Here is a 27,690-nt window from a genome sequence, read left to right as displayed (position 1 = left end):
TTTACATTACGATTCATAACAGCAGCAAAATTACAGTTATGAAGAAGCAGCGAAAATATTATTTTCTGGTTGGGGGCATCACCACCTGAGGAACTGTATTAAAGGGCTGTGGCATTAGCAAGGTTGAAAATCACTGACACAGAGATTCAATGCAGACTACAGACTTCCAGTCTGTTCCACCATGAGGGGGCAGAGGGGGTAGACAGGGCTTCCATGTGAGTTTTCCTCACTAATCCTGCAATAAGACCTGAAGTCATGACCTCTTCCCGCCTCTCCCAGCCCCAGCCCCACTCCGAACACCCTGGTGAAAATTCCTGTGTCAGGCCCTCGCCCTGTCCACCCTTCTCACCTCGGGTCAGCCCTCCTCAGAGCAAGACGCCCTCTCTCTGGAGTCCCCACCTCTCTCTGCCCCACAGTCCCATCCCACAAGGACACCTGCTCCGTTCACGCATGAGCATGGCCAGTGGGTACTATCCCAACTCTGAGCATCTCAGGCAGGAAGCCAACAGGCACGGGCCTCCATTCAAATTGGGGCAGGTGGTTTCACCAGAAGGAAGTTGACAGTTCAACTTCAAACAAGATGGTAGTGACGTAGGCCCACACTGCCTGCCTCTCCGTGTTTCTCCGTTCCACTTCTGCTGGTGCCCCCTCCCTCCCAGAGAGTGAGACACCGAGACAGACACCTTTACAGGCTGACTGCCGAGCTCACTGAGGCCAAAGCAGCAGAAGGCCACATCCATGGACGCCCATCAAGCGCTGCTGACTACCGCATACCTGCTGGGAACACTGGGTGAGTCTCTGCCAGGTACTGCCAGACACGATACCTGGGCATACTGGGGTACAGGGAGCGATCTCAATTCTTCCCAGGGCTGATTCTGGGCACATGTACAATATCAGGGAGGTTTAGGGTCCCAGAGCCCAGGGCAACTCCCCAGCCTCAGCTGGGCTCTGCGTGCCCATTCTTCCCCAACGTTGCCCAGCCTGATTCTCTCTGTATTGTTGAGACTCACTGTCTTCCTCAGCCTTGGACTAGAAGTCAGGGCATTTAGTTCCCAGCCTATGCAGCCACCCCGTGCAGTGTGCCGCTCAGAAATAGAAAGCTGATATTGAGGATGCTCAGGCAGAGCAGGCTGAGGCAAAATGGTCCCTTCATAAGGATGCGGAAGAGTAGATGCCAAGCTCAAACAGCAGCCCTGGGCCAGTCCTAAAGGAGTCTTCCACTCCTGAATCTTGATCCAGACCTGAGGCCCTGATGGTGGGCCATCAGTGGCATCAGGAAAGGGGAGATTCGCTTGACTAGACAGAGGAATGCTGTGGGAGTTACGTATGCCTGGAGGCCCAAGCCCTGGGCTCCAAGTTTGATCATGAGACCTTCCCATACACAGCATGTCGACCTGTCGGAGCAGGGGTATAAACTGATGTCTCTGGCTACTCAAGAGGTGTGGCGGGGAAGGCTGCTGGGTTCTAGGTGTGGTGGAGAGGAAGAGATGGCTTTGCAGAGAAGAGGCTGAGGCTGCAGGTACCCAATCTGCACCTACAACTACCAGTGAGTGAGTGAGTGAGTGCGGGAATGTGTGAGTTTGGATGGGAGCGTGTGCGCGCAAGCGTGTGTGTGTGTGTGTGTGTGTGTGTGTGTGTGTGTGAGAGAGAGAGAGAGAGAGAGAGAGAGAGAGAGAGAGAGAGAGAGAGAGAATTTTGAATGTGTGCATGTATGAGAACTGTATGTGTACTCTCCTGGACCCTACATGCCCTCTTCATGTTACCATGGCTTGGATGTCCATGAACACAACCCTTGTACATATGACAGTAAGAGGTACAAAGTGCCTTCTGACAAGCCTTGGATAGACTCCTGGACACTGCCAGGACATTGCCGTGGCCCCTTTGGTCCTGAGGATCCCAGAAGCCAAGCCTTTACCACCCCCCAACCAGCCCTCCCCTGTAGCCTCAGACCCATACACAGGGAAGTTAAGACTTACCCAGGTTCCCCACTGGGCCTGGAGTGAGCTCCTGAAAAGACTGACAGGTACCCCAGCCCCACGGAACCCAGAGTCCAGAAAAGATGAAGGCAAACCTTCACCCCGCCCCCTCTAGGGGCATCATCTGAAGGCCGGGAGCACATGGTCCCTGTGTGTTGTTAGAGTTTATAGGTAGGAAGTAATTCCATGGTGCCGTGGGGGGGGGGTTGGGGTGGGCACAGCTCACAATTTTATTTTATTTTTATTTCTGTTATTTTTGTGGTCCTAGGATTGGACCACATCATATCACATGCTAGGCAAGCTATCACTGAGCAAGATTCTGACAGTTTTTACTTTAAAAATATGTTTTTAGACATTTATCTGTGTGTGTGTGTGTGTGTGTGTGTGTGTGTGCGCGTGCGTGCGCGCGCGCCTGCTGGGTCAGAGGACAACTTACAAATCAGTTCTCTCCTTCTGCCATGTGAGTTCCTAAGACGGAATTCGGCTCATTAGTCTTGCCAGAGAGCACCTTTTCCCACTTAGCTATCTTGCTGGCCCTCAGCCATTTTTTTGTTTGTTTGTTTGTTTGTTTGTTTGTTTGAGACAGGGTTTCTCTGTGTAGCTTTGGAGCCTGTCCTGGATCTCACTCTGTAGCCCAGGCTGGCCTCGAACTCACAGAGATCTACCTGCTTCTGCCTCCCAAGGGCTGGGATTAAAGTCGTGTGCCACCACAGCCCGGCCAGCCCTAAGCTTTTAAAGGTAGGTTCTCCATACAATGACCAGCTGGTCTTGAACTCACACCATACCCCAGGAGAGCCTTGAACTTACAATTCCCCTGCTTTAGTCTCCCTGGTAGCTAGAATTACAGGCCTGTACCACCAGGCCTGAATTTTATGAAATCCTTTTAAAGCCTTTTTCCCCCCATAAGCTCCTGAATAGTATAGTACAGAAAGTATGTGGGCACATCATCCCATTTTACAGTGAGGGAAAACTGAGACCCAGGAGTGGCAAACCCAAGGCGGAGCAGATGGTAAGCAATATGGAGAGCCTGGCCCAGCACTGCTGCCCTCACACAGCCCCACTGCCTCCAAAGGGGTAATAGGTCCCCAAAACCATTCCCACATGTCAGGGCATGGCTATAGGAGAAGCCTCCATCGGCAAATACACAGAGATCAAGGTCCAGGGCTGGGGACACCCCAAGCCCGGGGAATGAAGATGTGCACGACATGGCTGTGTTAGAGCGTCAGCCAGGGGTTCCCACACCGTCCCCTCTTAAAATTTTTCTGAGCCTCGAGCACTGAAGAGGCTTGAGGACGTAGCTCAGACACTGCACAGCCGGGCTGACTGCACAGCGACTCCAAAAACCAATCTGAGTTCCACTCTGCCGCTCCTGGCTGAGGGACCTTGGGCTGGTTTGGTAAGCCCCAGTCTCATCTACTGTAAGTAGGAAGTACTAATAGTACCCTGTGGACGTTAATGGGGATTAAATGAACTGACTCTCAGTAGGTCTAGACCTGCATGTAGGGGAGATAGTGCTCAGCAGACATTAGAGTCATCCAGAAGCAAAGCGAGGCAGGACAGAGTCAGGAGGGGTCTTCCCAGGTGTTCACCGCACCCCAGATCTTCTCCCCCATTCTTCATGCACAGGCTGTTCCTTCAATCACTCATTCATTCATCTGCCAATTTGTTTTGAGCATCTGTTAGATACTCAGCTCTTTACCGCAGCAGAAGCCAAGGCAGCCGTCCCGGCCTGTGGCCTGCCCAACTCACAGAGGGAACCTGGCAAAGGAAGTATTGGAAGCAGTGCCTGAAATTCTCACATGTCTGGAAGCCTAAGCACATGAGAGGGTCCCGTGTCCCATCCCGTCCCGTCCCGTCGTCCCCCCCCGCCCTGCTCAGCATAGAGACCTGACTGTGCAGGCACAGGACCTCTTGAAGGGAATGACATTACTCTGTCACCCTGAGACCCAAGTGATAGGAAGAACCAGCTAGGCAGGGAAAGGAGGGAAGAGGGGCCCAAGTAGAGGGCACCCCACAGGGTAAAGGCCATGGGGGGAAGATGGGCCTGAGGGTCTGGGTATGTGCTAGCTATGAGCAGGCTGTGAGCTGCCATCCCAGGATACACAGCTGAGGTTGTCTTTGGCTCGAAGCACAAAGGATCAGAACCCTGACTGATCCTGGAAGCCAGGGGCTGGTACTAGACCTGTGGTCACTGGACATGGCTCCACCAAGAGGTCAGATGGTTTCCTAGAGTAACCAGACAAGAATTCAGTCAGGGCGGACAGCTAGGAGCATCAATTCTCTGTTTATGGGTATGCATGCACGTGTGTGCAGTTGGTGTGCGGGGCAGGGAAGGATCGCTAATTCACTCTCTTCTTAGTTACCCAGAGTGACAAGAACGTCTCTGGTCCTTGGTCTTCTCATCTATAACACAGGCTGGGCTAACCTGGGCATAGTGGTAATCCTAGACCTCGGTAGGCTGAGACAGAAAGATCACAAGTTCCAAAACAGCCTGGGTTACACAGTGAGTAACCTGTCTCAAAAACCAACCAAACGAAGCCAGGCGGTGGCGGCGCATGCCTTTAATCCCAGCATTTGGGAGGCAGAGGCAGGTGGATCTCTGTGAGTTCAAGGCCAGTCTGGGCTACAGAATGAGTTCCAGGAAAGGCACAAAGCTACACAGAGAAACCCTGTCTCGAAAAACCAAAAAAACAAAAAAACAAAAAAAAAAAACAACCAAAGGAGACAGAATCTCAGGAGCCTGTAGCTGTACTTCAAAAGATAATAGTGGTGGTTTCCATGGATCCATCCAGACAACAAGCACTGGTCGAGTACCTACTATGTGCTAGGGATACACAGAAAACAAAGAGACAAGCTCTCTGCCCTGGTGGGTCTGAGACAACAATAGTATGTCTGTGGGTGCCAGAAGGTCATTCATGGGTTGGCAATAGGATAAGGGAGGGCTGGGTGGGAATGGGGGACATGCTGTGCCTGCATAGGCTAGGTCTTACAAAAAGAGAAAATGTTCACACATAGGCAAAGGAAGTGAGCAAGCCTGCCACTGGCTGGGGCTGGGGAATCTAGCAGAGGGCCGTTGGCTCAGCTGGTCCAATGGACAGAAGGAGAGAGAGAGCCTTCAGGACCTCCTGGAGGACACAGCTTCCGCCTATGGACGGGAGAACCAGGCAGAACGGAAGCGTCTCTCCTCTGTGAGTCCTCATTCTGCTATCTAGCCAGACGTGCTCCAGAATCCAGATGTTTTCCAAATGTAGATATTCCATTTTATATGAGCTGTGTGCTTCTCATACTCTCGAGAAGGTCTGGGGGCAGCACTGGGTCACGATACACATGTCCCCTTGGGCTATGGGGGACCCAGAGGAACCCCACATGCTGCGTCAGATGGTGGGTGTGAGGCACACTGCTGCTTACCTCCAGCTAAGTTTGTGACTTTGGCCAAGTCACCATCCCTTCTGAACTCAGTTTTCCCACCGGAATGTGGAGGCAAACACAGTCCATTTGTATAGGGCTGTGATGGCAAGATCGGGCTGCAGTACCGAGCTTCAAAACTTGAAGGTCGGCATGTCTGTAATCCCAGCACGGGAGTGATGAAGGCAAGAGGGTCAGGGCGTTTCAAGGCCATCCTCTGAGACATAACGAGGCCTAGGCTAACCTGGGCTACATAAGACCCCCGACACACACACACACACACACACACACACACACACACACACACACACGAGTGGGAGGCTGTCGGGAGCAAGTACAATGGTGAGATTATTGCCTCAGTCCGAACCCACTGCCCTTTGTGCACGCTCCGTCTCCCAGGCTGCTCCTGGACAGGCAGGGGTAGAGGCAGTGTGTGCAGATTGGTCATAGCCAAAGGCACCAGCTTCATCCAAAGGCTTCATCGGGTGCTCTACCGAGACCTCTGACCTCTGTTTCCAGAAAGCTTTAACAGCCTCAAGTTAGGGGCAACCCTACTAATAAACGTTTGTTTTGTTTTGTTATTCCAGAAAAGTGGAGTTTTAGCTGGTCATGCTGGAGCACACCTTTAATGCCAGCACTGAGGAGGCAGAGGCAGGCAGATCTCTGAGTTCAAGGCCAGTCTTGCTGACAATTGAGTGCCAGGACAGCCAGGGCTACACAGAGAAGAAAATCCTGTCTCAGAGAGAGAAAAAAAGGAAAGAAAGAAAGAAAGAAAGAAAGAAAGAAAGAAAGAAAGAAAGAAAGAAAGAAAGAAAGAAAGAAAGAAAGAAAGAAAAAAGAATAGTGAGGTTTCTAGAACCTTCCAAGTCAGTCAATTCAGAGATGAGGGATGAAGGAACACCTACCATCCTCCCCAAAGCTAGCAGCCTCTCGTGTAAACTGATGGCTGTGGTTTGGGGGGCTCCATGAACTGTCAGGGGATCACTGTTTATGAGGTAAAGAGGTCATTTGATTTCTAAGTTACATGACAGTGTTGGGGGGGGGGTCTTTCTCTATGGAGCAAGACAGTAGCATCTTCATTTGAGGCTTTAGGCAAGAAATAGGTCTCCATGCGAGAGGATCGCTAGCAGGAGACCTACCACAATAGATGAGTGACTATTGTTATTGCCAAGGTCCCAGCCCCTCCCTCTGAACCCTGGCGCCTACCAGATGCTAAACCAGTATGTCCAGGCAGCAAATGACAGACGGGAACTCTGAACTGCTCAGAGGAAGAGGACTGAATTTGGCTTTGCCGCCAGGTGCCCTGAACCAGGTTCTGTCCTGTAGAGTATCTTACCTACCCCTGTGAACAGTGGCAGCCTGGCTGCCAGTGAGGGGGTCCATTGCAGAGGACCACGAACATTTGTCAGCCATCCCCAAAATCCAGAAAATATTTAAAATTCCTGGCAAACAGGTCTGGTACAAGATGGCAACTTGAAGCCAGGCAGCAGTGGTGCACGCCTTTAACCCCAGCACTTGGGAGTCAGAGCCAGAAGGATCTCTGTGAGTTCCAGGCCAACCTGGTCTACAGAGGCACCAAAAGACAGGCACCAAAAAAACTACACAGAGAAATCCCGTCTTGAAAAAAAAAAGAAAGAAAGAAAGAAAGAAAAGAAAAAAAAACCACGATGGCAACTTGAAGTCACAGGAGGTTACTTATAATCCTGATGCATCCCATTCAATGTGGGAATGTGTGTGTTTCGCTAAGGACAACATCACGTGCCTAAAGCCGGGGCTCAGGAGACACAGGGAGAAAGCAGGGCCCCTCGGCTCTAGCAAATCAAAAGATAAAAGTATAGACTGTTGGCTGAGACCCTGGTGATTCCGACACAGCCCACAGCCAGGTTCCCTGATTGTCAAAACCATCTGAAGCTTCATTCAGATTTATTTTAAAAGCAAAATAAAAGGAATCTTGAAAGTTGCATACACACACTCCCAAAAAAAGAAAAAAAGAAAAGAAAAAACCATTAAGCATTGCCTGGAGCTAATAAAACTCACTGGTGGTGAGATGTAGCCTGTGGGATGCAGCACAAGGAGCCACAGTGAGCATCATAGGCGTACTCAGGGCAGGAGGAAGGGGGAGATGTCTCAGAGCAGCTCTAAAGGATTCCTCTGACCCTTTCTAAGTCCTTTGAGCTTAGGCAGGCTCAAAATGATTGGGTTTAATCGATGTGGAGACAAGAGACTGGGGCTAGGGACAGTGTCTTCTTTTGTTAAGGTTTTTGTGGGGACACTGTGGGAGCTTGAAGGATGTTAGCCAGGGGAGGAAAGGGCCTTGGAATCCTTAGATGCTGTCCCAGCAGCTTGGAGGGGAGGTGTGGGTGGTAGAGGAGGAGATGGTGTAATGCTTCCATACCCTACGACCCTGCAGCCTCCAGGTCTCCAAGCAGAGTCCTGGGTTGGGGTTGGCTCCAGGAGTTTCAGAAGAGACTGGGCAGGGGTGAAGTGTGGCTCCAGAGGAGTTAGGGAGACGCTGAGCACAGCCTGCAGGGCTCAGGCCTAGCAGGGTGTTTGTGGGTTTGTGTGAGAAGCAGCAAAATGAATGACAATGGGTTGTGGACAAAGAAAAGCCTGAGTATCCCTGGGCAGGCAAAGAAGCAGCATGCCACGAATCTTGCTCGGCCAGACACTAAGACTCATTAGAAACACAGGTTGGAGGTTACGCGCCGTTAGGCCAAGAGGCAAGTGAAGGAAATGAAACTGAACTTCATCACTTTATAGACGGAGTGAACTGAGCTCAGAGAGTCTCAGTGAGCTGCCAACATCACACAGCTGATCCAGTGCTATGTCTATCTGTGACACATTTATTTTACCTTGACTGCTTGGAACATGCCGGAATTGATGTAAAATAGAGCACAGCACACAGCTTGGCCACTAGCTGTATAAGCAAGATATTCACCTCTTAGTTTCCACTATCAAACAGGGACCAGAGCAATAACATCTATCAAATGGCACAGTGGAGAGAATTGAGAAATTAAAGTTGAAAATTCCCAGAAGAGTGAAAACTGAACGTGCTGGTGACAGTAGTGATGATGATGATGGTGACGGTGGCAGAGATGAGGGTGGTAGTGATGGTGGGCGTGGGCAGGTGGTGGTGGCGGCAGCAGTGGTGGAGATAATGTGATAACGATGGTGATGGTGACGGTGGTGGAGATGCCGATAGTGAGAACAGCAGTGGTAACGGTGATGCTGGCAGAGATGGAGGTGGCCGTAGTGAGAATAATGGTGATAGCATTGGTGGTGTGCTGCAGGCTGCAGGAGTACATCATAAGAACTCAGCTGGTTATGGCAAAGTCACTACCTGGAGGGATCAGGGAATTCCTCCAGAGGAAGCCAAATTCCAAGGAGTTTTTGGTGTTACTTGGCTTGTTATATATCAGCTGTATTCTGTTATGAAAATCATGTGTGCCTTCATAGTTTTTCCAATTGACTTTCCCCTAAGAAGGACTAACAGTGTGGACTGATCACTCTCTGGACATACACATTCCAGGTATTTGGAGAACAGCCTCAGGAAAGGCCTTCTCTGGAATCAGATATCTCCCTTAGCCACTTTCAAGGACTACAGGAAACACCACCCAGGTGGTCGCCCAACTTCCGAGGACTAACAATGATAACAGCCCATATGTAATTCTCCTGACTTACGGTAAATTCCACAAGGAGACACCGCCTAGGAGAGGTGGACGTTAAGTAATAGCTTTTCACAATTTAGCTCCAACCCTCCCTTTATATACCGGGACTTCCAGGGCACAGGTCGGAGAAGAGAAAAGAGAATGGAAGAACTAGATGGGTAAGAACTTGAGAGGAACAAACTGAGATGGGGAAGAACTAGATTGAAGGGCTAGAAGAGAGGACTAGAGGAACGAGATGAAAGATGAAGAAGAGCCAGATGGGGAAGAACAAGATGAGGAAGAGCCAGATGAGAGAGAAGGGGATGAGAGAGGAGCTGATAGGGGAAAGAACTAGATAGATGAGAACCTAGAAGGGACAGAACTAGATGAAGGAATTAAGATAAAACCTAGAGGGGACAGTAGATAAATATAGAGAAATCAAGCAAGAAAGGAGCTAGACATGAGAGCAGAATAGAAGCTGTGTAGAGAGAGAACTATCACAGAATTAATAAAGTGTATGAACTAGGAGTCTTGTGTACATAGATTCATTTCTTTTCATCAAAGATTAATTATCAGCTGGTTGTAGATTCTTCCCGGACTCTGGGAGGGAACTATCGAGGGGCTGGACCCCCATAGTCCCCGATAGTGGTGATGGTAGTGGTAGCTGCATGATGATCGTGGTCATGGTAATAGCGATGGTGATGGAGAGGGAAGGGAAAACACGGTTCATGTGTGGGTCAAACAGAACGGACCCCACCCTGGAATGCACAGCCACCGTCTCTCAACAGATCGCTTTCCTGTCTCAATTTATTATTATTATTATTATTATTATTATTATTATTATTATTATCATTATTATTGGTGTGGGTGTATGTGCCACGGAGGTCAGAAGACAGCTTTTGGGAATCAGTTCTCCTTCTACCTCATTGAGGCGACGTCTCTCATTTCTGCTGCTGCACTGTGAATTCCAGGCAAGCTGGACCTGGAGCTTCTGAGTGGTTCTGTCTCTGCCACTCTTGCCGTGGGAGTGCTGGGATTACAGATGAGGTCATCAGGCTTGCATAACAAACGCTTTTACCCGGCTCTCCTTTTTAGAATGGCAGTTGGTGTCAATTGTTCAGTCTTCCCTAAGGACATTCTCTGAGCAGGACCAATGCTGTCTGTGTGGTGTCTACCCATAGAGCCTGGGATCGTCAAAACCAGTCCCTGCCCCAGGGGTTTCTGAGTCTGGCTGCTCAAGGTCAGGAGCTCAATCATGGTAGCCTCTGAATCCCCAAACTGGGCATCTTGGAGTGGCAAGTGAGTAGCTGGGAGCTAGCCAGAGGCAACCACAACCTAGACCCTGACTACCTCTAGCCAAGTGTCTGATATTCATTATGAGTGCAGCGGATCGAGAACTCTGCGGTCTGCCCTCCATGTTTCCCGGGCAAGCCCTCTGAATCCTCCTACCGGGAAAGCTCCCGCAGAAGTCTGTGGCCACACCTGCCCCACCCACACAGCAGCAACCCCGTTTATGAGCACCGAGCTGGACTTGGGAGGCAGTGGGTTAAGCTCTTCACATAGAGGGGCCCCCTCCATCTCTCAGCATAACCCACTCTACACGGTGAATGGGGAAACTGAGGTTTAAAGGGTTAAGATAGAAGAAGCTGCTTCCCGTGCCCACAGGCAGGAATAACAGAGCTGACCTGCTGACCCAGAGCCCGTCTAGGACTAAACATCAGCCCCGAGTCACGCAGCAGCAAAGGGCAGATCTAAATGTCTCCGTCCCCAGAGACTCCACTTTCAGCACCTCAGCCTCGTGGCTTTGCCAAGTGAGTGGCCCTCTCATGGTGGCTTTTCCAGTCCCCACGGGGGAGCCAGAACCAGAAAGGAAGAGGACTGAGAGAGAGGTCAGGGGTGACAGGTGAGGAAGAGCAAAGGTTCCTGCCCCACATCTTCCTGAGGCCAAACTGGCTAGCCATGGTCCCCAGGGATTTGCCTGTCTCTGGCTCCCCAGAATTAGGATTAGGATGACAAGCGCATGCGCAATGTCTGGTTTTTATACACGGGCTCTGGGACTGAACAAGACAAGCGCTTTACTGACTGGGCCTTCTCCTCGGCATCGTTGTGCTCCAAAGCAATTCCCACCCTCCCAATGGCGGCATGTGGTGCCATCCTTTACTCTGTTCCATTTTCTTCCTAAGAAGAGGAATGCCTGCATTTCTATAAAGGGACAGAGTGAGGCGTCCCTGTGGGCGATGGAGCTGGTGTGTATCTTGATTGTGATGGGGGTCATGCACGTGGTATGTGTTAACATTCACAGAACTGTGCACTAAAGAAAAATCAATTCTGCTTGTGTCTCCATTGAGAAAATAAATTTTAGAAAGAGAGAGAATCGATGGCTGCAACCCATGAAATTGATTCCATATCCACTTCGGGTTCTAAACTACAGCATGAAAATCGCTGCCCTGGAATCTCCTTGACGGTGGGGTGGGGTGGACAGTCAGCCAGGACCACTGCTGCCCCTTGGAGCAGAGGGAAAAGGGGGAACTTCACATTCTGACCTCCTTCTCTCCTTTCCACAGTTGCTTTCTGCCATGGACAGTCCCAAGGGGGTGATTCAGGTAAGGAGGAGCGTGGGAAGGGAAGTGGGGCAGGGAGACAGCGGGGCGGCAGCTTCGTGCGCTACACGAGGACCTGCCTGTTAGAAAACTGCCTCCTCCATCCACGTGAACCCCACCTCCTGGAAACACAGAGACACCAGCATGCCAGTACACATACAGGTGGCACCTCTCATGGCCATAAAGCACCACGTGAAAGCTAGCTAGCATGCCCCCCGCCCCATTCTGCGGGCAGGAAACATACCCACCCACAAATGTACTTCACAAAGCCTTGCTTCCTCTCTGGTCCTCCGTGGTCATGGACACTTGCAGATAGGCTGTGGGAAAGGTTGTGTTAGGTTGCAAAGAGCCGAGTGTCTACACCTCAATCTTAGAGGTCACCGTTTCTCAATCAGGCAAAGGGCGGACCCCACAGCATCTCCTACTGGGGACTGGCAGTGGACACGGGCCTAGTGAGGGCCCTGAGAAGTCCCACAGTGAAGGTGCATGTTAATTTAGTTCTCCACGCTTGGTGTGAACCCCGGGGCCTTGTACAAGCTATGCGAGTGCCCTACCGACAAACTGTATCCCAGCCCCAAGCATCTTTGACATTGACAGACTCTGTATTCATGTACCACAGTCCCATCTCAGCACTAACCAGGATAACACTGTGCTGAATTTATCTGGAGAGAAATGACAGTCTTGTAAAGCCACCATGCCGCTTCAGGGGCCTTCGCAGGCCCTGGGTCAGGACTTGGGCCCTTGCACGATGCCCCGCATTCAGGCTCTCGTAAGTCACTTGCTGTCTGAAGTATCTGCAATAGTTAGATGTGGGACCAGTCCTCTGCACCCAGCGAGCCCAGTGACCTCAGTTAGCCATAGCCCTTCCCTCTCCATGGGCAGGAAAAGGCAGCCTGGCCAGTGGCTCTAAGCCAAGGACGCCTTCGAGAATGCTTTTCATTTTTAGATGTGGTCCTGGATAAATAAGTGAATAAATAGTAAGTAATACATTTGCTCAGCTCGAGGCTTCCGATGACGAGATCGGCAGCTCCCCTGCCCTCCCTTCACCCAACCCCCCAAGGAACGACTGTGTTTACTGCTGTCTTGCATATCCTCCCAGAGAGACAGACACAGAGACCGAGAGAGAGACGGAGAACACAGAATCTGTGGCTTCAACCAAGTGAAGATCAAAAATGAAGACAGGATCTGGGGCGATGGCTCAGGGTGTAAAATGCTTACCTCGCAATCATGAGGACCAGAGAGTGGTCCCCAGAACTCAAAAAAAAAAAAAAAAAAAAAAAAAAAAAAATCCAGACATGGTGGCATGCCCTTGTAATCACAGCACTATGGAGGGAGGCAGAGGCAGACATGCCCCTGAGACTCACTGACCAGATTAGCCTGCTAAGCTCCTGGCCACTGGGAAACCAACCCTGTCTCAAAAAATGTGGACAGTGCCTGAGGAAAAATGCCCAGAGTTGTTCTCTGGCGCGCGCGCGCGTGTACACACACACACACACACACACACACACACACACACACACACACACAGAGGCCTATCTGTCCTGGACTCATACAGATACCTTTCTTGTCCATGTTCCCTAAAGAGTACAGAATTCCAGCCATTGACATAGTTTCGAACTGTGTTAGGATTCTAAAAAACCTAGAGATGAGAGCACACAAAGGACGTGTGTGGGTCAGAGGCAGACACTCTGCCATGTTGTGTGTTGTTATAGCATTGGGGATGCAACTCAGGGCCTTGAGTATGTTAAACACATACTCAGCTGGGGGTGGGGGTGGGGGTGTTCACCTTTGATCCTCGCACTCGGGAGGCAGAAGCAAGTGGATCTCTGAGTTTAAGGCCATCCTGGTCTACTGAGCCAGTTCCAGGACAGCCAGGGCTACACAGAGAAACCCTAACAACAACAAAAATCCCAAACCAAACACACACTCCACCGCTGAGCTACACCTCCAGCTCCAGCCCCATCACCCTTTTTGGGGGGGTTGTTTTGTTTGCTTGTTTGTTTGTTGTTTGTTTGAGAACTGTATGGCCCAGATTGGCCTCAAACTCACCAAAAATGACTTTGAACCCCTGATCCTCTGTCTTTCATCCTGGGCACTGGGATGACAGGCATGTGCCACCTTGCCTTATCCTAGACCATTTTACATAAGGAACTTTAGTATCTGTGGATTCTAATACCTAAGGGGCAGTCCTAGAAGCACTTTCCATGGGTCCCCAGGGGCACCTCTAGATATCCTCTGTTCCTCTCCCCATCATGGAGCTCTATGAAATAACAAAGCTGCAAGCCTGCCTGTAACCTAAGAATTTCACTGTAAGGTATTTACTCAAGAGAAATGGAACTACAAGCCCACATGCTGGCCTGCACATGTAAATTTATCAGCAGTTTGATTCACAGCTAGCAAAACAACCCACATGATACATAGAAAAGAAATGGGGGATGCCGGGCGGTGGTGGCGCATGCCTTTAATCCCAGCACTCAGGAGGCAGAGGCAGGTGGATCTCTGTGAGTTCGAGGCCAGCCTGGGCTACCAAGTGAGTTCCAGGAAAGGCGCAAAGCTACACAGAGAAACCCTGTCTCGAAAAACCAAAAAAAAAAAAAAAGAAATGGGGAAAGTTCACACAATGAAATATTATTCCAAAGTTAGAAAAAAAAAAAAAAGACATGAATTACTGATCTACATAAGAACACACATAAGCCTCAAATATCCGTAGAGGGCAAAAGGCCATAGCAAATGATGCTCTGTGATTTGATTCAATTGTGTCGCCCTGTAGAGCAGTCAGGACTAATCTTTCATGGCAAAAAGCCGGGCAGTCCTTGCCTGAGGCTGGAGCCAGGGAAATGAACTAGCTGCCGAGGAGCAAGCAGGAAGTGTCTAGATGATGGACAGACTCTGTATCTAGATCACAGAGCGGCTGTGTGCTTGTAGATATTTGTCAACTCCCACAGAACAGAACCCTTAGAATGAGTGTATTTCACTGCATGAAAATTGTGCCTCCACACAATTGATTTTTGATGTTTTATTTGTTGAGACAGGCTCTCCTATAACCCAGGCTGTCCTCAAATCAAACTCACTATGTAGCTGAGGATGACCTTGAACTCCTATTTCTCCTGCCTCCACCTGCCAAGTGCTGGGATTACAGACATGTACCACCACACCCAGCTAATACAACTGATTTTAAATGCTAAAACAGAAAGATCTTGGGAGAAAGAGTTGGGAAGATGGTTCAGTCCAGTAAAGTACTTGTGCACAAGGACCTGAGTTCAATCCCCAGAGTCCACATTAGAAAAAAAGCAAAACAAAAAAAACAGGGCATGGTGGACACTTGTAATCTCTATGCTAGGCAGGAAGAGATGGGCAAATTCCAAGGGCTTGCTGGCCAGCAGCCCTAGATGAATTGGTAAGTCCAACTCCTAGGGAGAGACCATGTCTCAAAAAACAAGATAGACAGCTAGGTCCTGAGGAATGACACTAAAAACTGACCTCTGACCCCTGACATAAGCCACGCACACACACACACAAGCACACACCACATATTAGGAAGCTGAATTTCCAAGATTGAGGGGATTGTGCTGGACAGAAAGTGCTGAGAACATTTTGTCCACAGCTCCAAGGTTCCCTCAAGCTCAGAACTCTGAGCTGCAGCGTAGGGCCAACAGAGCGCCCTGCCTGAGTTTCTAGGAAGCCTCTGTAGCGTTCTAAAAGAGGGGAACTCAGAAGGGGAAGCAAGAGCTAAGGCCCTGAGGAAAGCTCTTCCTCCATCCCCTGACACCTCCCACTACCTCTTTGACCCCCCAGGTCTCCAGGTGACACTAAGTGGCTCCAACTCCAAGTGTCAGGGTATGCTGGAGGTCCAGAGGGGCAGCGTGAGGAGCACTGTGTGCAGTTCCAGTTGGGGCTGGAGCCAGGACCACTGGAGAATCCCCCAGGAGGCCTCTGCACTGTGCCAGCGGCTGGGATGCAGCGCTGCCTTGGTCTTCCACCACGTGTCTTCATGGAACACACCCCAGAATCAGGTCCTCTGCCATGGACCCCCGTTGTCTTTCTCCAACTGCAGCAGCAAAAGTTCACCAGCCAGGTGCCCTCCACTGAGCCTGATCTGCCAAGGTGGGTGATGCCGTGTGGCACCCTGGGCTGAGGCCTGCGAGGGTGAGGGGATGAGAAGGGCTTCCCAGTTTACAGTGCCCTGACTATGGGCAGGAGAGGGCCTGGGTAAGGGGTGAGCCAAAAGGTGCTGCGTCTGGCTGGCAAGATTGAAAACAGGACCGGGCTCTGCCAAATGCCAACCTTATCCTTCGGGCCTCCCTCTTCCTGGCTGTGATGTGTAGGACTGCCACCTCTCAGGGAGTTGAGAGGCAGGATGCGGGGGGCAGTCAGCTTGCCAACAAGTGGCACTGAGGTCACAAGCCCCGTGTCTTCACATTGTCACCACCCCAGGTCCCCCCTCCTTCTCTCTGCTCCCCACTTCCCGCCCTCGTCTGTGTGTTTCATTCCAGAGCCCCAGAAGACGACACCTCCACCCACAACTACCCCACCCACCACCACGCCAGAGCCCACAGGTAAGAGGGTTCTTGGGCAGGAGAGGGAAGGGACTGAACCAGACAATAAAGACCCAAGGACCCGGTATGGCATAGCCATTGCACTCTTGAACTCACAGGAGCTGTGATTACCTGCACAAGATTAGGTAGTCAACACTCCTTAATGGAGGGAGGTGGGACCCATGAACTTCACCCCTCCTTGAGGAAGTATAAACAGTTAATGGTGTGGGGGGAGACATTTTCTTCAGTGCTATGGCCACTGGTAAGGTATGCATGTTCCTGTAAATAGCCCTAATTAAATTCTTTGAGTCACCAAAACAAACAAAAACCAAGAGGCCCGGTTACATGTGAATCCCAGTGGAAAAGATTCAGATGTGTCCTATGCAATGTCTGGGACCCCCACCTCCCAAGCATTCACATGTTGGTGCTGAGCAGCAAGGCATTCCGAAAGCCAAGCACACTCAGACATGCCTTCCCCTTCCAGCTCCGCCCAGAGTGCAGCTGGTGCCAGGACACAGGAGCCTGAGGTGCGCGGGTGTGGTGGAATTCTACAACGGCAGCAGAGGTGGCACCATCCTCTACAAGGCCAAGGACAGGCCCCTGGGCCTGGGGAACCTCATCTGTGATGCTCTGCAGTGCGGATCTTTCTTGGCACATATGTCAGAGCCAGAGGCGGCAGGAACACCAGCTCCTGAAGAGCTGACAGACCCCAAACCCTTGCCAATTCGATGGGAGGCACGGAATGCGAGCTGTGCCTCGATGCGGCAGTGCTTCCAGAAAATGTCGCCCCAGGAGGGCGGCCAGGCGCTGTCGGTCATCTGCTCCGGTAAGCTGGAAACTGAGCACACTCCATCAGGCCATCTGTTGCCTTGGAGTGGGGATGTGGGGTCCCCTATTCAGATGTCCAGATTTTATGAGAGGCCTGATGGGGATGAAAGAGACGTTGAGGCCTGAGCTCATGGCCTTCTCTAAACAGGACAAGTTAGATTAGGTGGTGCTCAGGTATTACAAGGCCACCCCTGCCAGCCCAAAGGAGCTACCATCTGGAGAAGCGGAGTCAGCTGGGATCCTAGCAGGAAGAGGCGCCAAGGCTTTGAAACTGAGGTTTAGGTAAAGGCCTAGGGGCAACTGGAGAGGTAGCCTTTACCAACAAGGAGTTTTCAAATCACCAGAAAAGAGGCTGGAGAGATCGTAAGGCATGGGAGGTCCCTAAGGGCTAGCTCAGAGCACAGCTACAGAGGCAGCCCCTGAAAGGATGCTCTTCCTGAGTCCTGAGCGGCGCCCGGTGCAGTTAGAGACCGCAGTACCGGTGCAGTTAGAGACCGCAGTACCGTTGCAGTTAGAGAGACTGCAGTGCCAGTGCAGTTAGAGACCGCAGCGCCAGTGCAGTTAGAGAGACCGCAGTACCGGTGCAGTTAGAGAGACCACAGTGCCCGTGCAGTTAGAGACCGCAGTGCCGGTGCAGTTAGAGAGACCGCAGTGCCGGTGCAGTTAGAGAGACCGCAGTACCGGTGCAGTTAGAGACCGCAGTACCGTTGCAGTTAGAGAGACTGCAGTGCCAGTGCAGTTAGAGACCGCAGCGCCAGTGCAGTTAGAGAGACCGCAGTACCGGTGCAGTTAGAGACCGCAGTACCGGTGCAGTTAGAGACCGCAGTGCCGGTGCAGTTAGAGAGACCGCAGTGCCGGTGCAGTTAGAGAGACCGCAGTACGGTGCAGTTAGAGACCGCAGTACCGTTGCAGTTAGAGAGACTGCAGTGCCAGTGCAGTTAGAGACCGCAGCGCCAGTGCAGTTAGAGAGACCGCAGTACCGGTGCAGTTAGAGAGGCCGCAGTGCCAGTGCAGTTAGAGACCGCAGTGCCGGTGCAGTTAGAGACCACAGTGCCGGTACAGTTAGAGAGACCGCAGTGCCGGTGCAGTTAGAGAGACTGCAGCGCCGGTGCAGGTGCAGTTGAAGTGGGAAGAGGGGGAAAGCTGAACCTGTGAGACTCTAGGGGCCCAAACCAGGACTGGGGACAGAGTAGAAGAAACCACAGCCCAAAGCAAGACAGAATAACTGCCCCGCCTGGGAAGGGGTGGGTCCGGGTCACCAGAAGTGCCCTGATGCATTCTGGATTTTGTTCCCACCAGACTACTTGGTGCTGGGCATCTTTCAGTTTTCATCCCCGCCTTGGGAGTGGGAACTACTGTTTCTCTCTTTTTCCATAGGGAAGAGCTCAGAAAAGCTCAGCTTCTTCCTGGTATCACAGAGCACTAGCTGAGATCTGCCCCCAAGCAGTGTCAATCCAGAGCCTATTTTCTAAGCCTGGTCTGCTCAAGGTGTGGTCCTAGACAGGCACCACCCATGTCACCTGGAGACAGTCTCACCCCTCCCCACACTCCCAACAAGAGCCGGTTTCAGCAGGTCCTCAGGATTCCTACCCAAATATAGGATGCATGGCTCTGGACTATAAGGTCTACAAGCAGCACAGCCCACTCCACTGGACACCTTATATAAATTGTCCCCAAGGTTCTCTGGCTCAGATGAGAGGCCCGTGGCTGGCTCCAGTCCCGCCTACCCCTCAGCTATGAACCCTCAAGCTCTCATGCAGGCTACAACCTGCAAAAGCCATGCCCAGGGTCTTGCTTTGAAGTTTCTTCTAAATAGAAGATTCACTAGGGCTTTGAAGGTGGATGTTGCCATGGAAACTAGCCAAAGATGATGAGCTCACTATTGACTTTAAATCAAGCGTAGTAGCTTCTGCCACAGATTCCCAAGCACCACCCTGATTAGCAGACATGAATACCTCTCCAGGCACCTGGCCTCATTGCCAAAAGCCTAATCCTACAGGGTTCAGGGCCCAGGCAGCAAAATTCCTGGGTTCTGTCCCACCTATGAAGTACACCAGCTCTTCCTGGTCCCCAGGTCTGTCTCTTCCTTCTAGAAAGCCCTCCCTCTTCCTAAGGAATGGCAAGAGGGTAAAAAGGCACGACCCCCCTGCCAGCTCCTCTGCCACCGCTGTCCTGAGATAGCTGTCACCCACCACTTGCCCAGAGGCCCCCAGGGAACAGAGCTTGCTCAGGGGAAGTGCTGAAGAGGTCAGGAGGGGCTCTTGAAAAGGACAGCATCTTCCCTGAAGTGCTCATCACTGCCAAGGCCCCCAGGCCTGCCACCTCACCATCACTTCCCCTCTGCAGATTTCCAGCCCAAGGTTCAGAGCCGCCTGGTGGGGGGCAGCGGCGTGTGTGAGGGCATCGCTGAGGTGCGCCAGGGATCACAATGGACTGCCCTGTGCGACAGTTCTGTGGCCAGGGGTCCGGCACGGTGGGAGGAGCTGTGTCAGGAGCAGCAATGTGGCGACCTCATCTCCTTCCATGCGCTGGATGCTGACAAGACCTCCCCGGGGCTCGTCTGTACCCAGGAAAAGCTGTCTCGGTGTTACCAGCTTCAGAAAAAAAAACCCTGCAAGAGGGTGTTCGTCACATGTGAGTTGACTGCAGCCCTCCGTGGGTGGAGAGCGGTTAGAAACTTTTCCTCTAGGACCTAGTCAGGGAGCGCATCTCTAAAGAACAGATCTGAAAGAGAGATAAAAGCTCCTGGAAAGGAGACAGTAAATGGGGTTCTGGAAGCAAGAATCAGATAGCAAGGATGAGTGGACCAGGCAAGGCCCAAACGGATCACTGTCAGGCCACTGGCAGATGCCAGAACTCTCCCTTCCCTTCTATCTCCTGCTCTCCAGGGTGCAAGCTAGAAAATCAGGGAGTGGATGGAACATGTTCACTACAGGAGTGTAATTGAATAATGGGTAAAAGAGAGACAGGTACATGGGTGGGTGACATAAATGTGGGAGTAGATGGGTGAGTAGATAGATGAGTGTATAAATGGATGGATAGGGCTGGAGAGATGGCTTAGAGGTTAAAAACACCAACTGTTCTTCCAGAGGTTCTGAGTTCAATTCCCAGCACCCACATGGCGGCTCACAACCATCTGTAATGAGATCTGGCACCCTCTTCTGTGTACATATTAAATAAATAAATCTTTAAAAAAATGGATGGATAGGTCAGTGGACAGATGGACAGAAAGGCAGACAGACAAATGAGTAGCTAGATGACTGCATAGGCAGATGAATTGATGGGTCAGTGAATAGGTAGATGGATAGATGGATGATAGCTACATAAGCAGATGGATGGATGGATGGATGGATGAAGGTGTCGATGAAGGGATGGATAGATGGATGGATGGATGGATGATGGATGGATGATGGATGGTTGAATAGATAGAAGGCTGGCTGGTTCTTGATATGTGGTCATGTATGGTCATCTTCCTGATGGTAGATAATGGGAAGTTGATTAGTCCTAACAGTAAAGATAAAAAGTTAACAGTTGATAACAAGAGTGGTGGTCACTGAAGGTAGTAAGTGGCAGATGAATGTATGGGTGGCAAAGACTCCTCAAGATGGCCAGAGAGACAGCCCCCCTCTGAACGCACCGGTGAGTCCACAGGAGGTGCCAAGGTACCAGGGGAATCCAGGCAGTTGCTGCCCTCCGAGTTGCTCCCCAGGGCTGAGGCTGATTTAAGACTCCTCTTGTCCAGGCCAAGACCCAAACCCAGCGGGCCTGGCCGCAGGCACTGTGGCCAGCATCATCTTGAGCCTTGTACTCCTGGTGGTGCTGCTGGTCATGTGCGGGCCTCTGATCTACAGGAAGCTGGTGAAGAAAGGTAGGCGCCAAACCCAAGCCTTCCTCCTTTACCACCCAGCTCCCTCGGCTGCCCACTGGCCCCTCTCTGCCTATCAGAAAGTCAGGACAAACTGTATCCTCTGATTGGCCCCCAGATTGGCAAAAGCCTACTGCAGTTGATAAAGACTGTGGCCACATGGTAATCAGCACAGTCTCTGATGTCACAAGATGTAGCCCAAGTCCAGCTCCACATCTACCAATGGCCTGACTACTGCCTCTATCTGAGCCTCAGTTTCCCCATTTATTGAATGGACAGCTGCATACTTTATAAATGAAGGGGCTTGCCTCCCTGGCCTTGAGACCTTAGAGAAATTATCCAAGGCAGACAAGGATGAAGGAGAACAGAGCAAGCAGTCTTGGGTCCCTTTTGCCCTCTAGGGTTATCAATTCTGGTTCTAAATAAACCCTGTGGTCATTTCTATGGGCACCCAGTGGCTCCCATCTCCCTCCCTAGTCAGTTAGAAAGTGAGGCAGTGGGGGTCCCCAGCAGTCTTGCCTCCCTGTCCACAACCTCCCCTCCTCTACCATCATCTGGCCCTCATGAGCTTCCTGTCTGTTGTCCAGTCCGTCAGAAGAAGCAGCGTCAGTGGATTGGTCCCACCGGAGTGAACCAGAGCAGTAAGTGTCCTCAGAGGTGGGTCTCCCTCAGCCCAGGACTTAGGCCACAGAAGTCAAGGTCTCTGCTGAGCACAGCAGACCAGCAGCTACCAGAGGACTCAGCTCTTCACCACATTTCACTATGGTGTGACTGTGGCCAACAGATGGACCCACACCAGAGAGGGCTGAGGCTTCTTCTAGGGGCAAGTGGTTCTCTACATTCTGCCTCTTGAGCCTCAGACACCATGGTATTTCTGCTCTCTTGCTTTGTGGTTGACTTAAGCAGAGGCCCCCACAGCCTTCACCCCTCCAGGGCAGCCTTCCCCAACTTGATGACTGACAGACTGACGTTCGTGGGGATTAGTCATTCTGTTGTAAAAAGGGTTTAGCAAAGCTATGCAGTTCTTTAGTTCAGGACTTACAAGAACCTTTTGTATGGCTCCTCTTCAAAGTGGGGAGACATGACCAAGGACTAGCCAAGTTGATTTTAAGCACAGAACAACTTCAGAGTGCCGGTTTTAGAATATACCGATTCTGCCAGTCCTCCACCCCCACCCCCAGCCTTCATTCTCTCCTAGCCATATTCAGAACTACACCAATAGATGGAAGCATGCACTCTATTTCTCTCCCCTTCCATGTCCAGGCCCAGATCTTTCTAGAAAATTCTGTTTGGTTTATAGTAATATAAAGGCCTGCAGCTCCTGACGCACAGGAGTGCCTCTCCCTAGCATCTGAGCCCCAGCGCCCTGCTGGGTAAGAGTGTGATGGCTGACTGAGCAACTGGAGGCCTCTCCTGACCAGTCAGACTGCTCTGAAAGCCTAAGGCTGACCCTGCAGGCATGAATCTCCCCAGACAGAAAGGAGGGGGAGAAATGTACTACCCCATCCCGTGACCTCATGGAGACAGGAAGCTAAGCTATGGCATCTTGCTCGGGAAGGACAGCACATCGGTTCTAACAATGCCACTGGCCTCCTGTGCCTGTTTAGTGTCTTTCCATCGCAGCCACACGGCAACTGTCCGGTCCCAGGTTGAGAACCCAACAGCCTCTCATGTGGACAACGAATACAGCCAGCCTCCCAGGAACTCCCACCTGTCTGCTTATCCAGGTGAGGGGGGGGACTGGGTGGAGGCGGGGGGCCGGTGTGTGTGTGTGTGTGTGTGTGTGTGTGTGTGTGTGTGTGTGCTAACCTTGAAGTTTTGTGCTTGTCCAAAGAGGGAAAGGGAGGCTCCAGGGGGTGGAGGATGAAACCGCCTGCTTAACAGCTGGTCCCAGCAGGGCGGTGGCAGGAACACAGCCTTCAGAGGCCTCTGCTTTCCCTTGGAGACCTTGAAACATTAATCTAGAGAGAAGAATGCAGTTGGATGGATGCCATTAACCCCAGCCTTGCTGTGACCTAATGGGCCTGTTTGCCTGCAGGCCTTGAGGGGCTGGATGATAAATGAGCCCCTCGGTTCTCTCTGAGGCAGGACAGAGCCATTAAGTGGTCCACAGGAGCCTCCAATACTTGGCTCCTCACAGGCACTCACAATTAAGTCCCAGGGGGTCTGGAGTTTAGCATCATTAGCGAACACTTGGCCAGTCTGATCAAAACTGATACAGGGCTGTCACCAGTTCAGAGAGTCTCTGTGATCTTGCAACCCACGCAGCTCCTGGGGCCTTGTGTGGCCCCCAGGCCTTCTCCAATCAGTCTTTTCTCTCCAGCTCTGGAAGGGCCCTTCACCGCTCTTCCACCCAGCCTGACAACTCCTCTGACAGCGACTACGACCTGCACGTGGCGCAGAGACTGTAAAAGGTGAGCCTGCCCCTGCCTGGTGCTTGGCACCCAGGACCTGCCCTCAGCCCTGGGGCCCCAGCCTCTCCGCTGTCCGTAAGGGACAACAGGGCCAAGCAGCTTGTTTCCTGTAAAGGGGAAGAGCCAGGTCTGTCAGGCAGGCACTGAGGAGGCAGAGTCACAGGTCCGAGGTGAACCCAGTCTACATAACTAGTTCCAGGCCAGCCAGAGATACATAGCAAGTCCCTGTCTCAGAACAGACAGACAGACAACCCCACTCCACCCCACCTCACAATCTAGAGGACGGAGCCACCTGGGCAAACTGCAGAAGAATCAGTAATTCTAAAGGCATCCTGTAAAGTTACATCATGAAAAGCCACCAGAAGAGATCCCCGAGAAAGCCGGGGAGAGCGCTGCCAGCACAGTAGTGGCGTACAAGCAAGAGGACCTGGGTTCGACATCCTAAATCCATATTTTAGAAAAACAAAAGCAAAAAAAAAAAAACCAACCACCACCAACAACAAAAAACCCAACTGGGTGTCATGGTATGAACTTCGTAATCCCAGGCGTGATGTGATGGGAGGTGGAGGCGGAGGCGGAGACGAGACAGCCCGCCCCGTAAGTTTGCTGGCCAGCTAGCTTAGCCTGTGTGACAAAGTTCCAGGCCAAATGGCTGACCCTGTCTCCAACAGAAAGTAGAAGGTGCCTCCAGAATGACCCTAAGGCTGTCCTCTGAGCTCCGCATGCAAGTGCACACACGTACTCCCATAACACAGCACCAAGACCCCTAAGGGCTGGTGATAAATCACACCCTTCAGACCCACTGCGCCTCTAGCAGGGAGAACTTCCAGGCACAGGGCAGCAGCTTCCCCAGATGAGCCCAAAGCAAGGATGCATGCCCCATGTCTCTGGCTCCCCTCCACAGTGCCAGTGTTTATGCTCTGACATGTGTCCTTTCATCTCACAGAATGTGGAACCAGCAACAAAAGGCCAAGTAGGTCCCCTCTGTCCTGAGGAACCATTTACACTTGGAGTGCCACCCCTATTTCCACTGCAGCCAGAACTTGGACAGAGGCCAAGGTCCTTTGGAAAAGACCCTGGGCCCTGCAATGTCAGACCAGCTCCTATATCCTCCCAGACCGTGACAGCCCGGCTGCCTCCTCCAAGTGCCAACACTCAACAGAGCCTAGAAGCAGCCAGTCCTTCCAACCAAAGACTCCAGTATCCAGAGGAGTTGCCATCCTTTGGGGAGCAGGGACCAGTGGAGTCGGCTTTCTCTCAGACTCCGACGCCGTGAAAGAATGACGGACGAGGCAGTGCACACCTGCGTGGGAGTTTATTTCTCAAGTGTAATTTTAATATATTCTTTGTAAATAATGTTTTTTTCTACTTCCCAAGAACTTGAGTACTACAGTATTGTGTCCAGAGCTCCACCCTCCAGATCCTTCTGATGAGGGACCTACGATTCCTGTGTAGCCACCAGCCACGGGCTGCACACCTGAGCCAAAGAGAAGCTGGTTTTCCCTGCCTTCCACCTTCTCCATCCCTCATCCAAAGAGGCCTTCCCCTCCAGAGGGCAAGGCTTGCTGGCCAGCAAGAGCACTGGTACCCTGCCCCCACCAGAGCCCAGCAGAAAGGGACATCCAGCCAATCCTCATCCATTAGGCTTTTTATTCCTCACAAGGTTAGAAATCCCCAGCTCAGATATTTTCAGCTAACCTTCAAACCGAGGAGTTGGAGAACAGGGCTGGTATGTTCCTAGGGTTTAAATAATTCCCTTCAACTCAAACAGTTTCCTCTGTTCTTCAGATCTGAGACCATCTGGAGTCTCCCTGACTACAGGCAAGGGGAAGGCATCTACCAGGAGCCCCCAGGTCTAACCCAGGGATAGGCTGTGCCTTGGTCATGAAGCCTTCAGGCACACAGGTATCAGTGATCCATCCACAGCAGCCAATTCTGGGAAAGCAAAGAGGAGTCACTAGAATAAGTGGGAGGCGGACCAGGGAGCTATAGGCACCATCATTTAGAAAAGTTTGCTCAGTACTCTCCCTTCCTACAACACCCCCTGCCCACCCAGGCTTCAGTTCTTTTCATTTTTAGTTATGTGTAGATAGGCACGTCTTTGTGTGGAAATGTACAAGGCCAGAATCCCTTAAACTGGACAGGCACCAGTATGAGCACTGGTCATCTCTGGTCATCTGCAAGAACAGTGTTCACTATTAATCCCTCAGGCATCTCTCCAGCCCCAGGCCTGTTCCAACAGTCACATATCTGCCACTCACCATGCTAGGAACCCAGAAACAGGGACTACTACCTATCTGCTCAGACCTACTGGGATGAGGGACCCTATCAAAGGGAGCTAAGAGGGTGTTACTAGAAAGAAGGGGGATCCAAGGCAGCCAGTATCTCCCATAGGTGCCTTTCTTTTGTTTGCCCACCAGTGGCTTAAAGCTTCCACAGCCTATTTTGCAGGGAAACACACACACCAGAAAGTTTAGTGAAAAGGAACCTTTAGAAGACTGTTTAGCTCAGGAGATGGTTCAGTCAGCACAATGCTTGTCATGCAATCACGAGGACCTGGCTTCAGACCCCTAGCACCCACGTAAAAAGCTGGGCACAGCGGCAAACACCTAAAGTCCCAGCACTGGAGAGGCAGGAACAGGTGGACCCCTAGAGCTGCCTGGCCTACCTCAGTCAGAGAGCTCAAGTGCCGTGAGAGGCCCTGTCTCGAAAAAGAAGGTGGAGAATGACTGAGGGAGAACGAACGTCAACCTCGTCCTCCGTATAGGGACACACATAAAACTCTCAAGCTAGTGGGCCTGGGCGGTATGTCCCACCAAGACCTGCTCGGTCACACAGCCCAGTAGGAACAGTATCATTCCTTATGGCTCTCGTCAAGTTCCAGGCTCAGCTGGAGGATCTGACCCCCAGGCTCCCAGGCCAGCACTGCTCCTCCACTGGAGAATGCATGGCAAGCATCTCCCTCAGCCACCAAGGTTGCCCTGGGCTGCCTTGTCGAGTGTCCATTCTACATCACAGCCCACTGGAACAGAGTAGGGTCTGACCCTCCTACTCCTAGGCCCCCACCTTCCTGCCCATTTCCTAACTGTTACTGGACAACCTCTGAAGGCCCCTGTGTACAAGCGAATTCTAGTACATTCTCCTCACAGTAGCTCAAAAAAGCTGAAAGCCAACCAGGAAGCTCCCTTAGACGACCAGGCAGCAATCCCTGCCTCAGAGCTAGGACATCTCAAAGCTCTCCCCAGGCAGTGAGGGGGTCTCCAGGCCAGGTCTCTTCCAGCCCCATTCTATGCTCAGAGCCCGTCACTGTGTGATGTGGTAGATGTCTCTCTCACAGGAGGGAGGAGGGAGGGCCTGTGACAGTGTGCGATGCATCTCAGCTCTGCAGCCGGAAGGAAGGGAAGAGAGCCAGGGTGCCTCATGCAGTGACCAGACCACGTGCCTCTCCAAGTCCTTTCTTAGAAAAGTTGGCCCTGCCCCCACCCCACCCCGGCTGCCACCACTCTCGAGGCGGGCGACTAAACTGCTGCGGTGAGATCTACAACTCATTCCCAAAGAGCTGTCACCGTTATCTGGCTCCGACATCGAGTGCGCCCAGCCCTGGGCTCCTACCAGGCAATCAAGTACAGCTGGCAGTGACAGGCAATAAATCAAACTGAAGCTGGGGACCCATGTGTCCTGGGGACTTCTAGCACCACGAAGGCATGTGCAGCCCTGGGACTGTGTAGATCTAAACCCAAGTCCCATCTCCATGTGCAACCTGGTCACTGCACCACTTCCAAGGTCTCCCTCCTTTTAAAACTGGGGCTAGAAGGGCTAGGGTGGCTGTGGAGAGGACCCTAGGAGACACATGTCACAATCGTGGTGACTCTTAGCACCTCTAGGCATCTGCCACAGGCAATCTACCTTTGTCCCTTGCCAGGCAGAAAAGGCAGACAGCTGACCTGAGGACCGGTCGGGAACCTGGTCTCCCACCTTCAGAATAACCACCCTGCAGCAGCTTCCACAGGAAGCTGTGGGGAATGCAGCCCAGCCCACAGAAGGCTACTTGGTCCCAGAGACAGTTCGTTCGGCATCCCCTGTCCCTCCCAGCAGACTCTGCAAGCCCATTAGAAAACAGACCACAGCCAGACTGACTGCGTGACAAGAACACTTACCTCCCATCCTGGACTGAGGCGCAGGCGCCCCCTGGTGGAACTGAGTGGCCATGCACGTGGCCTATGACAAAGCAAGCATTCCAGGCTTCAGGAAACAGGTAAGGAAAAACAACAGGGAAGAAAATACTAGAAAGAGCCAAGACCTAGGGAGAAGTGGGGTAGGCGGGGGGAATCAAGAGGTGGCCACAGATGGAAGGCGCTCTGTAGACTAAGGCTGCAGAAGTCCCTGCCCCCAAGCAGCCGTATCCGCTCTCAAACTCATC

General features: G+C 51.8%; 1 protein-coding gene across 3 annotated transcripts; it reads left to right on the top strand.

Moving 5' to 3' along the window:
* Positions 1 to 629: 629 nt before the first annotated feature.
* Cd5 (CD5 molecule) lies at positions 630 to 24,626 on the top strand. Of its 3 annotated transcripts, none has more exons than XM_028884239.2 (11): positions 630 to 790; positions 11,593 to 11,631; positions 15,424 to 15,732; positions 16,122 to 16,184; positions 16,648 to 16,989; positions 19,338 to 19,625; positions 20,734 to 20,859; positions 21,444 to 21,497; positions 22,464 to 22,583; positions 22,895 to 22,904; positions 23,189 to 23,267. In XM_028884239.2, the coding sequence occupies exons 1-11, from the start codon at positions 739 to 741 to the stop codon at positions 23,265 to 23,267; spliced, it is 1,482 nt and encodes a 493-aa protein (XP_028740072.1). In that variant the 5' UTR covers positions 630 to 738. The 3 variants fall into 3 exon arrangements, with proteins under 3 accessions (XP_028740072.1, XP_037060630.1, XP_037060623.1); XM_037204735.1 differs by lacking the exon at positions 22,895 to 22,904 and adding an exon at positions 24,388 to 24,626 and having other exon boundaries at positions 632 to 790; positions 23,180 to 23,270; XM_037204728.1 differs by lacking the exon at positions 22,895 to 22,904 and adding an exon at positions 24,217 to 24,626 and having other exon boundaries at positions 635 to 790; positions 23,180 to 23,270.
* The last annotated feature ends 3,064 nt before the right edge of the window (positions 24,627 to 27,690 follow it).

This window comes from Peromyscus leucopus, chromosome 1, assembly GCF_004664715.2.
Source record: "Peromyscus leucopus breed LL Stock chromosome 1, UCI_PerLeu_2.1, whole genome shotgun sequence".
Classification (NCBI taxonomy): domain Eukaryota; kingdom Metazoa; phylum Chordata; class Mammalia; order Rodentia; family Cricetidae; genus Peromyscus; species Peromyscus leucopus.
The sequence above is the reverse complement of the archived record's forward strand: the minus strand, read 5'-3'. Positions and strand labels throughout refer to the sequence as shown.

Coding starts and splice junctions, on each gene's coding strand:
- Cd5 (XM_037204728.1), top strand. CDS start 739: ATGGACGCCCATCAAGCGCTGCTGACTACCGCATACCTGCTGGGAACA. Junction 21,498..22,463: donor CACCGGAGTGAACCAGAGCA/GTAAGTGTCCTC, acceptor GTGCCTGTTTAG/TGTCTTTCCATCGCAGCCAC. Junction 23,271..24,216: donor TGGCGCAGAGACTGTAAAAG/GTGAGCCTGCCC, acceptor TTCATCTCACAG/AATGTGGAACCAGCAACAAA.